The sequence below is a fragment of the Salvia splendens genome, chromosome 14, assembly GCF_004379255.2.
Source record: "Salvia splendens isolate huo1 chromosome 14, SspV2, whole genome shotgun sequence".
Classification (NCBI taxonomy): Eukaryota; Viridiplantae; Streptophyta; class Magnoliopsida; order Lamiales; family Lamiaceae; genus Salvia; species Salvia splendens.
In genome coordinates this window covers 19959354-19971558 of record NC_056045.1, presented here as the reverse complement: position 1 = coordinate 19971558, position 12205 = coordinate 19959354, and the positions used below count along the sequence as shown (strand labels likewise).

Genomic DNA, 12205 nt, shown 5'->3' with positions numbered 1-12205 from the left:
TTAACAATAAAATGCGAGAATTTTTTAGGAATAAGGGATTAGTCCATCAAACCTCGTGTGCGTACAATCCGGAACAAAACGGGGTAGCCGAAAGGAAAAACAGGTACATACTCGAAATTACCCGAGCTCTCTTAATTGAATCTAAAGTACCAAAGTCGTTTTGGCCAGAAGCTGTAGCAACCGCTGTGTACCTCCTAAATCGTCTACCTACTGGCATTCTCAACTTCAAAACTCCATTAGATATTTTTTCCCAACACTTCGACATCCCATCATCCCTATCCCTAGAACCTAAAGTGTTTGGATGCTCGGTCTTTGTCCACATTCCTAAACACGAGCGGTCCAAATTTGATCCCTGCGCGCTCAAATGTGTTTTCCTAGGCTATGGAAAAAATCAAAAAGGTTACAGATGCTATGACCCTAAGACTCGTAGGATACACACCACAATGAATTGTGATTTTGTGGAAGGGGAATACTTCTATGCCCAATCTAGTAGTCAGGGGGAGACACAAACTTCAGCCAATGGCCCGAATAATGACCTCCTAGATTGGCTACCAGATACTCTAAACAACCAATTAGGGGGAGTGCCACCAGGGGAATTACAAACAGGGGGAGAGCCACCAGGGGAACTACAAACAGGGGAAGAGTCACAGCCAAGTCCTGTCATAGACGTTGGTCCACCTGAGGAAGTTAGCAACACCGCCGGGCCGTCACCTCCGGTAATACAGAATGTCGAACAAAGTGACACTGACCAGTCGTCAACCCCGCCTTCGATTCCTGAGGTAAACAGTTCAGATTTTGATAATATAGCTCCGGACAGCACTAACATTCATAGGGGCAATGGAGAGGAGTGTGGAACAAGTGGACAAAATGTCGATTCAACAGACCCATACGAGTTACCTCCAAGAAGAACAAGAGGAGTGCCTCCTCGAAGGTACTCACCAGACTGGAAAGGGAGAAAGGCCAAATATGCAGTCTCCAACATTGCGCAAAGTCACCTATCAGAAATGGCCCGAGCCTTCGAAACTGCTCTATATGAAGAAGAAGACATTCCGCAAACATTTGAGGAGGCAAGTAAACATAAACACTGGAGGGAAGCCATGAAGAAGGAGATAGACGCCTTAGTAAAAAATGGTACATGGGAGAAATGTACATTGCCAACAGGAAAGAAGCCAGTTGGATGCCGGTGGATATTCACCATAAAAAGAAGGGCAGATGGTTCAATCGAGAGATACAAGGCGAGACTTGTGGCTAAAGGATACACCCAAGTATATGGAGTGGATTATGAAGAGACATTCTCTCCAGTGGCAAAGATGGAGACTGTGCGTACACTATTATCTGTAGCAGCTTGCAAAGACTGGAATCTACACCAGTTCGATGTGACTAACGCATTCCTCCATGGAGAACTAGAAGAGAACAAGGAAGTATACATGGAAGTCCCACAAGGTTTTTCCGGGGAATTCGGAGAAGGAGAAGTTTGCCGGTTACGGAAAACCTTGTACGGTTTAAAACAGTCTCCACGGGTCTGGTTTGGCAGGTTTTGCCAAGCTATGTTCAAGCACGGATTTCAACAAAGCCAGTCCGATCACACACTCTTCACAAAAAGAAGAGACAACAAGGTAACTTGCCTTCTTATCTACGTTGATGATATGATTATCACGGGAGATGACGTAGAGGAAATCCAGAGGCTGAAGGAGAATCTGTTCAAAGAATTCGCGATGAAAGATCTAGGAGCACTAAAATACTTCTTGGGGATAGAAGTGTTGCGATCTAAACACGGAATATTCCTAAGGCAGAAAAAGTATGTTCTAGATCTATTGGCTGAAACAGGTCTCCTTGAATGTAAGCCCGCAGACACTCCAATGGTTCCTAACCATGGTTTGAAGATAGAGGATGGAGCAGAGCTCGCAGACAGAGAAAGGTACCAACGACTTGTCGGAAAACTCATCTATCTCTCACACACCAGACCCGACATTGCATACGCTGTGGGTATTGTAAGTCAGTTCATGCACCTACCTCAAGCTAATCACATGGAAGCTGCATTGAGGATCGTGCGTTATTTAAAAGGAACTATAGGATATGGGGTTTTCCTAGCAAAGAGAGAAGACTTGGAGATTGATGGATACACCGATGCTGACTGGGCAAGCAACCCGGTGGATAGAAAATCTACGGGAGGCTACTTTACTTTCATAGGGGGAAACTTGGTGACATGGAGAAGTAAGAAACAAAAGGTTGTAGCACTATCGAGTGCTGAAGCAGAGTTCCGTGGAATGAAGAGTGGACTCATGGAAATCCTCTGGCTAAGAAGGTTGCTCACAGAAATCGGGTTCCCACCTACTCGAAAGAGTCGACTGTTATGTGACAATAAGGCCGCCATCAGCATTTCAGAAAACCCAGTGCAACACGACAGAACGAAGCACGTGGAAGTTGATCGGCATTTCATCAAAGAAAAGCTAGACTGCGGTATTATCGAGTTCCCATTTGTCCGTTCGGAAGAACAACTCGCGGACATACTAACCAAAGCGGTTCTACCAAAAGTCTTCAAGGAAACATTAGCCAAGTTAAGCATTGGAGATACCATTGCTCAACTTGAGGGGGAGTGTCAAACATGCTGAAATTAGAGAAGTCAAACATACCGAAATTGGAGAGCTTAATTAGAGGAGAAAGATGTGTAATTGATACAGAATTAATTTGTATACATTGTCCTAGAATAGGTTGATATCTTACCTAACTTACATTGTATCATCTCCTACTTAAGGAGGAAGGGCCGAGAGCTACAAATATATTGAAAAAGAATAAAATCATCTTCTCCCAAACTCTTTCACTATGAGCCTTAATCGCCTAACTCTCGATTACCATCTTTAAGACCAGTTGGTGCTGCTCGTCATTCTGTGATGTTCGCTGTTGTCGGGACTGCAGTCGATTATGCTACTTCTAAGATTTTGCAGAAGGCCGACTGGCTTATACAACCCGAATGGTCGCCAATTGAGATACTCGATGAAGAGGCTCTTGCTGCAAAACACGCTCGCGGACAAAAATATGAATAACGAGGAATCCTCACATATTTGTGTCATGATTCTGCTTAACATATTTGTTTTTATTTTGCTGGAATATGAATGTTGGTTTCGTAAAATTGTCAAATAAACGAAGTGATTTTATAATTAAAAGAGTGAGCTGTAAAATGGATCTCTACAAAATTGTACTTGCATATTTGTGCTACATTATGGAGATAAATAACACCGAATGTCTCTAGACTCTAGATAAAGATTTGATTTCGTTTAAGGTATTTTTGCACTGTTTCTGAACTTTTTTTACAATTTTAAACATTTTTTACTTTCTAGGATATTTTAGTCATCTCTCTTCCTCCCCATATTTCTCTCTCACATAATCTCTTCCTCCCATTATTTCCCTCTATTTAATATCTCATTCTTCTCTATTTACTTTTTCTCAATCTCATTTATTCAACAAATGACAAGATAATGTCTTAATAATTTATTTTTTAAATATTCTAATTAGTAAAATACTATTTCCAGTACTATGCTTTTACATTTTATTGAAGTGCATAATTAAAATACTAAAAATATATTTTATTGGAAGCAATAAAATATACTACTACATAATTTAAATTCAATTTATAAGTCGTTTTAGCTAAATTTTGCTAAATGTGTTAGGTTAGATCTTGTTGGAGTTGATAGTGGATAGCAACATGATAAGGACATAGAACAAGATTTATACGATTAAAACCTGATATTATATGATTAAAACTAATTACGTGATTTGAACTTGATTTATACGAACTTATAGAATAAAACTAAAGTATAATATTTAAAAAGAATAAATAGTTAAACTAATAATATTTTTTTAATGGGTTACCCGAATCCAACCAAAAATTTCCTAATATGTCAACTCGATAAGGACACGAATTCAATAAGGCTTTACCAAAACTTATTAATTTTGTGCGTGTTTGGGTCAGGTTTTCTTATTATGTCGAAGATTGTCAACAGTTCTCTGACATCCCAATGATACCCCTTGGGCAAAGCAGAACACTTATATGGTGCATTTTGTATCGTGACATTAAAGGCCGGTGGTGGTGGTATTGTTCGTGAACCTGATGGGGGCTTCGTGAATGCTATTTGTACTCCTCTTAGTACAACTTCAAGTTTCGAGGCATATCTTCTTGATCTTCTTCAAGGCTTGTCGTTGCTATGGAGTTGGAAGTGGCTGCTATAGTGTCCTTACTTTTCGTTTGGACGTTTGAAAGCTGGGGATATCAGACACTTCATGGTTTGTATTCGCAACATTCTTTCGGTGCTAAGTTTGCTTATCCCACATCCTTAGAGAAAGGAAACTGTGCAGCTTACATTATGGAAAGTAGGAGGTCCATACATATATATGGCCTCTATATTTGATGTTGATTATGCAGTCTCGTTTTCTAAAGATCAACTAGACTATCCTAACTTCAAATTTTGTCGTAGAGATGGGTAGTCCATTGAGACATTGTCCATCATCGTAATTTGCTTCTTCTTCTCCAGCTTGGCTTTTGTTTTTTCGCAGTTGTTGACTTCATGGTAGTACTCGGATTGTGGGTCTAGTTTTTTTGTCGACTCTAGTCTCCAAGTCATTTTCAGACTTAGACTATGTACAAATTCAATTTTCCATTGATATATAAAGACTCACCCTCAAATATTGTAATTTCAAAAATCAACATTTAATTACTTGTAGTATACAATTTTTTATCTACCATTGGAGTCCAGGTATCCCTTCCAAAGGTAACCCCATTTTAAATGTTGGAGCAATCACACTAGCATGTGATATTCAATAGTAGTAGTAGTATTTTATTGAATGGGTTTCCTTTTAATACCACCAAGCTGAGCCACCCAAAACAAATTCTCTAAATATAAAAAAAATTGATACGATTTCCTTATAAGGACCGCAAAATACAAACTTTATCAAAATCGTCACACAAACAATGTCTTTTCCATTTGAACAGAGTCCATCATAATGCCTAATAAATTTTGCGGAAGGCCAACCACCATTTCTTTCAGCCTAATATATTGATATTATGAGATTTTCACTATTTAATGTATAACCAAATCAAATTCAATGCTACACCTTTGTTTCCAAAACTTATAAATACTACTATAACCTATAGACTCTGGCCATATTAAAATTGCTTTCAAGTATGTGGGGATCACACTATTATCTAGGACGCCGAGTGTATATTTGATTTGATACAATTTGATTATATTAAATGTCTTGATTAAAGTCAATTTTTTGAGGGACAGAACAACAATTTATTAAGCTCGAATTTCAATAAGTTTTAAGTCAACTTTTATTAATACTCCTATTAAAGAAACTACACAAGGTGACAAGGAGTATGGGGTACCCGTACCATAAATACTTAGCATGTGAACTTTAATGCAAATATATGAGAAAGTTAAAATATTTGAACCTTTTTCACAAAATTGAAGTCACTTTAAAAATATCATTGAATCTGGAATCTTAAATTAAAGATACTTTAAAATTCAGAATACTTCCTATTGGTAATCTAGGATCATGATAAATACTGAATTGTCTACCATCCACATAAATAGTGTCATTCTGGGATATATATCTAGAATATAAATATTAATTAATTAATTTATTATTTAGAGGAGTTCACGTTTTATTAAATCATTATACTCATATTCAATAATAAAAGTAATATTCTGCCGATCCACATAAATAGTGTCATGTAAAATTCTGGGATATATATCTAAAATATAAATATTAATTAATTTATTTATTATTTAGAGGAGTTCACATTCTATTAAACCATTATATTTATTCAATAATAAAAATAATACTCTGCCCGTCCACGATTAAGTGATTCGTTTTACCATTTCTAAATATTCGCCGGCAAATAACTGATTTAACACTCTTCTCACATTATCGGTACACACTCCAGTAATTCATTATTAGAGCATCCACAATAGTGGACTAACGTCCGCCCTAGCCACTGGCTAGCGGCTTGGGCATGGCATTAGTCCACTACTGCTTACAGCTAGCGGGACGGGCTAACGTGCCGAAGCGGACGAGACTCAATGTCTCCAGCGATTACAGCAGCAGTGCCGGTTTCCACGACCTCAAAGGCGATGTTGAAGAGACGCCTCCAGCAGTTCCCCGCCGCCGTCGGCCGGTTAGGCAAAAATTGGCAATGCAAATGTCTAGAGGTGCTTCAAGTGGGTACTCTGAGGTCCAATCTGTAGCTCTCGGTGCGGGGATAACTGATGTCGGTCGTATCCAAGCGACCAAGCACGTGTTCGACGTCATAGAGAAGTGGAACGCGGCAACGGACCCCCCCCAAATACAAGAAATATCTGGAGAGCCTCATGAATGAAATGAGGCGCAATTTGGGGATGAGCGTCATCGACGACGACGAGCCCGCAGTTGGAGATGCTGCTGGGGATGCCGATGACACCGGGGATGGCCAAGAGGACTCCGACGAGTGAGACAGGGATGGCCGTGTGCGCAAGCTTTGAGATGATTTTTTATTTCTTATTTTTACTTTATGGAATTATGTTTGCACTTTCTCCGCATTTTGTCCAATTTTAATTTTGTATTTGTCAGTTTATTTGTTGGACTAGGGCGTTGGCTAGGCTATTACTATATTGTTGTTTGGTTAGGCTGTGGCTAGACTTTGGTTAGCCTGTGACTAGACTGTGGGAAGGGCGTGATAGTGTGGTAGAAGGAGTTTTTGGCCAGACTATTGTATTGCTAGCCTATGGCGATTGTGGATGCTTTTTTTTTATCATATTCCACACTTAATTTTTCTCATTCACTTTACTTCTCAAAATCAAATTAAATTTTACTCACTCCGTCCCCAAAGAATATGCACTTTGAAGACGATACATATTTTAATATAAAATTGGTAAAGTAAGTGAGACGTAGAGATGAAAAGTAAATAAAGTATTATTAATGGAGAATGAGTCTTACCTTATTAGAGAGAAAAAACTTTTTAAAATTAGAAATTGCGTATTCTTGTGAAACGGAGGGAGTATAATTATATTGGGAGTTAAAACGGGTCATATAGTAAGAACGAAGGAGTATATAAAACGGGAGGAAGCTACATATAAATAGGTAAACAAATTAGAACCCAAACAAAACAAAGAGTGATGAATATCCCCAGAAGATGTATTGATTTTGTGTTGTGTGGTCAGTGAGACTAGATTCAGTTCGGAATCAGACACATCCAATTTCCCTAAAAAAAATTAAGTACCCCTCCAAACACATCGTTCATATCGACTCCCACTATTTAAGAGCTCACAAACACACACACACACACACACACACACACACACACGCACGCACACTATAAAATCCTAGATAAATCCCCAATTGCAATGCTGCTGAGGGGAGGGGCCTTTTCGGCATGCAACGCCGCCGCCGACGTTAGCGGAAAATGCCGTTTTCCCGGCGTCATTCGGCTGCCGCGGCCGGAGTCGCTGCATGTGGCGTCGGTGGCGACAGGCGAGCCGATGAGTAAGCCGCAGGAGCCGAGCTGCCACCCGAGCCTCGCCGACCGGCTGCGGCTCGGCAGCTTGAATGAAGACGGCTTGTCGTATAAGGAGAAGTTCATAGTGCGATGCTATGAGGTTGGGATTAACAAAACCGCCACCGTTGAAACCATAGCCAATCTCTTGCAGGTGCTTCAATTCATTCTTTTTTGCTTTAGTTTTTTTTTTGGCTGAAGATTTCTGCAATTTTAGCCGATTTGGTAACATTTGGAATTTGGGTGTTTCTTTTCAATAAAGATTGCATTTTTATTGATGTTTTGGTGTTGATGTATAATTTGGCCTAATTTTTGCTTGTCTTTTTTTTACATTGGGTTAGCAAATGATGATGTGAAGGAGATTGGTTAGGAAAATTATACTACTTGGTTAAAAAGGTTTGCTTAGTTTTGAAAAGTTGATGTTTTCATATAATCTTTTCCTCCTCTTGCACATTGAATGTGGGTGAATAGTTTGTGTACTGCATTTTTCTCTCTGTAATTTCATGAATTTGTGTGAATTCGTGTTTGTTTTGAAATTTAGAGTAGAATAAACTTAAGTTATAGTATGTAATCTTGCTCTTCATTTTCTTATAAGTCTTGTGTTTTCTTCTTTTATGTCTGCATCCGAAAAATCTTTAGTAGAGAACTTGGCCTTCAACTCGAGGCTTTCTTCTTGATCTAGTAATTAATTTTTAGTAGAAAAAGTTGCCTGCTCACATTTTATAAGGGTTGTATTTCCCCTTTCTATCAAGCAGGAGGTTGGTTGCAACCATGCTCAATATGTTGGGTTCTCGACTGATGGATTTGCTACTACGCTTTCCATGAGAAAATATCATCTCATATGGGTGACTGCTCGAATGCACATCGAGATCTACAAATACCCTGCCTGGTATTATAATTTGAGAATTTTAACTGTTGCCTAATAGTGGAAGATCTTAGTTGCTATGCTCTTAGTCTTAGACATGCTTTTGCATATTCATGATGAAACAGGAGTGACGTGGTTGAGATCGAGACATGGTGCCAAAGCGAGGGAAGGATAGGCACAAGACGCGATTGGATTCTCAAAGATTATTCTACTGGTGAAGTCATTGGTCGGGCGACCAGGTGCGCTGCAAATTTTATTTTAAAAATTTGTGATCAACATGGGGTTGCAATCTTAAACTTTTCTCGTCTCCATACTTCCATCGTTAATTTAAAGATATAGTGCAGTAGTGACAAGTACTTTCAAGACTTTGAGAGTAATTGATGAGCCTTTTACCATCTATACGCGTTTTATTGCAGCAAGTGGGTGATGATGAACCAAGATACGAGGCGGCTGCAAAAAGTCACTGATGAAGTGCGTGATGAATATCTAGTTTATTGCCCCAAATCGCTTAGGTAATTCTTTCTTTCCGATTTACTCCTTCACTTGGTGGTTCTGCCTAAACGGCCATATAATATAGCATGTTTAAAGGAATAATTTGATAAAAAAAATCTTTGTATTATCTATAAAGGACATTGGTAATTGAATTTCTTGGTTGCTCCAATACACCAGCACTATATAAGGCGAATCTCGAACATACATATGACATGGATTTATACAGTCCCTAGCGCCGAATTACATATTTCCCTAACTTGGGTTTTACATCTAGAACTTGCCACGGTTGCTGCAATAACTAACTGTTGTATATCTGTTAATTTGTTGTTGATGGCGGACTAGCTTTTCCAGAAGAGAATAATGCTAGCTTGAAGAAAATAGCTAAACTTGATGACCCTGCTGATCATTCCAAAGTCGGGCTTGTGGTAAGATCATCTGGTTTCGACAAATAAATCGAACTTTTTTTTCTTCTGTATTAATGAGGATGCCACTGTTTTTTCAGCCTAGACGAGCTGATTTGGACATGAACCAGCATGTAAACAATGTCACCTACATCGGATGGGTTCTTGAGGTTAGTCACATTTCATCAATTTCTTGGATGTGTGATGAATATTCGGAAAAAGAAAATGTTTGAGAACATTAAATTAAATGGCGTTTCTTGCTTAGAAATTAGATGTTTTTGCTGAAATAGTGAAAGGTTTTACAACAGAGCATGCCTCAAGAGATCATAGACAGTCACGAGCTGCAGACTATAACGTTGGATTACAGGCGCGAATGTCAGCAAGATGATGTAGTCGACTCGCTCACGAGCTCTGAGCCGGCCATAGGCGACATGGTCTCAGGGCATCGAACTAACGGCACTCCGGTTGCTGCTGCAAGAGACGAGAACGACCGCCTTCAGTTTCTGCATCTCCTGAGATTATCTAACGACGGCTCTGAGATCAACCGGGGTCGCACTGAATGGAGGAAGAAACCCGCAAAGAGATGAGTTTTCTATCGTTGTCCTCCTTTCCTTCTATCGCTGCTACTCTTGTAATTTTATGCTACTCTTGGGAGACGACAATAATTCAGAGATAAATTATGCAGAGTGCAGAGGAGGCATATAATTGAATTATGTGCTTACAAACTCAAAAATACATTTCATTACAACAAGAGAGAATCAGAATGAAATAATCTATAGCATAACTACAGAAGTGGGAGAAGAAACTGGACACTAGAAAGGCCAAAACTAAGGCAACAACGACGACTATAGATGATGCAGAAAACAAATTAGACCTCGTCTTTTATTTTTCACACCAATATAAAATCAAATAATGCATCATCCATCCAATCCACACATATGTTCCAATCAATACCGATTCACTTTGAACTCTTCAGTTTTCTTCCTCCTCCCTCGCCTACCACCACCCGCAGCAACATTTCTGCGTTGGAATAAAAAGTTAAGAAAGAGATCGAACGGAAGTACTTAGATGAAGATGAAACGGATGCACGACAAACCTTGGGTTGGTCATTCTGTCTCCCAGGCGTGCCGTAAGTGTTATGCCTGGGAGTCCCAGTGACGTTCCCTGGTCCGGTGTTCCTCTCTTCACGCACTTTGTTGAAAATGTGCGTGAAGTTTTCAGCTGACTGGGGGTCATTTTCGTCCCACTCGCCAAATCTTGGCACGGCTGCACCTTTATCGGGCTGCCATTGCAACACAATTCCATTAGTATAAACTGATATTCATCGAAAACATGCCATTTATAAGACTTACACTCTCGTCGCCTCGACTAGTGGGCCTCAGCTTGGATCTTCCCGGGGTGCCATGGGCACTATCATGGCTCTTCCCTTCCCAAGCGGGCGACCCGCTGCCTCGTCCTCCCGCAAGCTTCGCCTGATGATGGGGGTGAAGAGGTGAGCGGTCGAAGCTCTGCTCGGATCCCGCACTGGGTCGGGCAGGGCGTGCAGCCCTCTGCCCACGCCCAGCATAGCTCGACTCAGTTGCAGCCCTTGTACCTGGATTTTCACTAGAGTTGTGCGAATCAACGTCTTCCTCTTTGCTCACTCTGCGTTGGGGCCTCACCCCGGCTGCTCCACTCCCGTTAGCCTCGTCTGGCTGGGGCCGGGGGTTTGCTGGAGGCGGAGCAACAGCGTCCGGGAACATGTCCGGATTTTCCGTGGGATCGTTCGGATTTATAATTTTCCCACCTTTGTTTTTCCTTGCCTTTTCGAAGTATACGGTGTAGGGAACGTTGTCGTCGTTTTCCCAGTTACCAAATTTTGGCACATTCGAGCGCTGCTTAGTGACAAAAAGGGAAACTACATCACTCAATTAGAAGTAATTTTTTATTTTTTTTTGTTTGGTTTACAATGAACATTTTCAACACCAATCAAATCCTCAACCAAAATATGAATATTTATCATTATGAATGGGATATTTATTATTGAATTTTAACTATATTTTGCAATAGTTCGTATTTATAACATCAATACGACTTCGCTAAAAACTTGATAATAATAAGATTAAAGAAAAGGCTACAATACGTATATATGTACATGTAATCAAAAGAATACATGAAAAATACTGATTCACATGAATCAGATCTGATTACCAAATTATTAGCTTTTCCCTCTACAAAAATCATCACATCAAAATCAAACTAACCAAACCGATTCACTATAAACGACATAACAAACTGGATTTATCAATCGAAGCTAAATCCACTGAGGATGAAGCTGCTAATTGAAATTAAAAACTACAAAAAGCAAATTCAATTACCAAAGCATATGACAAAAATTCATCTCCAAAACATTGAAATTTCGTATGGGGAGGAAAACAAAATCGTGAACTTACAGCCATTCGAAACGGTGGAGAAGCAGAAGTGAAATTGGGCGAGTTTTAGATCAATTTAGCTCGCGGAAATCCACAAAAGGCAGAAAATTTTCTTCAGCGTCTAATTTGCAGGCGCAGAACAGAGAGGGGAGAAGAGAGAGAGAGAGAGAGATGGAATTGCAGTGATGATGAGTTAATGATGGAAGCAGAGGGGTCTATCGACCAACAACCGGCGCCACCGGTTATTAATTTGACTATTCTCCTCACTGTTTTCTTCTCTCACTCGTCTTTGAATTGTTGCACTCGTCGCGATATCAAAATATTGGTGGAGCCAATTATATTAAAGCAAAATCAAATATTAATTTGTTTAAAAAGATAGCAATAACAATAGAGATGTTTCTTATTAATAAAACGCTTCTTTTTGGCCCATAGATTACAAATAGTGTGTTAAATGAATAGTAAATAATACAAAAGAGATGTAGAGATAATTAAGTAGTAGTAACAAAAA

General features: G+C 39.6%; 2 protein-coding genes across 2 annotated transcripts; one reads left to right on the top strand and one right to left on the bottom strand.

The window, feature by feature from the left end:
* Nucleotides 1–7148: 7148 nt before the first annotated feature.
* LOC121766166 (oleoyl-acyl carrier protein thioesterase 1, chloroplastic-like) lies at nucleotides 7149–9977 on the top strand. The gene is made up of 7 exons (XM_042162518.1): nucleotides 7149–7682; nucleotides 8284–8417; nucleotides 8519–8632; nucleotides 8810–8904; nucleotides 9222–9310; nucleotides 9388–9456; nucleotides 9595–9977. The coding sequence occupies exons 1-7, from the start codon at nucleotides 7380–7382 to the stop codon at nucleotides 9871–9873; spliced, it is 1083 nt and encodes a 360-aa protein (XP_042018452.1). The 5' UTR covers nucleotides 7149–7379; the 3' UTR covers nucleotides 9874–9977.
* An 11-nt stretch (nucleotides 9978–9988) lies between these two features.
* On the bottom strand, nucleotides 9989–11988 carry LOC121766165 (RPM1-interacting protein 4-like). The gene is made up of 4 exons (XM_042162517.1): nucleotides 11719–11988; nucleotides 10639–11160; nucleotides 10383–10568; nucleotides 9989–10306 (listed from the first exon to the last, which is right to left on the bottom strand). Exons 1-4 carry the CDS (start codon nucleotides 11722–11724, stop codon nucleotides 10283–10285), a joined length of 738 nt encoding a protein of 245 aa, XP_042018451.1. The 5' UTR covers nucleotides 11725–11988; the 3' UTR covers nucleotides 9989–10282.
* Nucleotides 11989–12205: the final 217 nt, after the last annotated feature.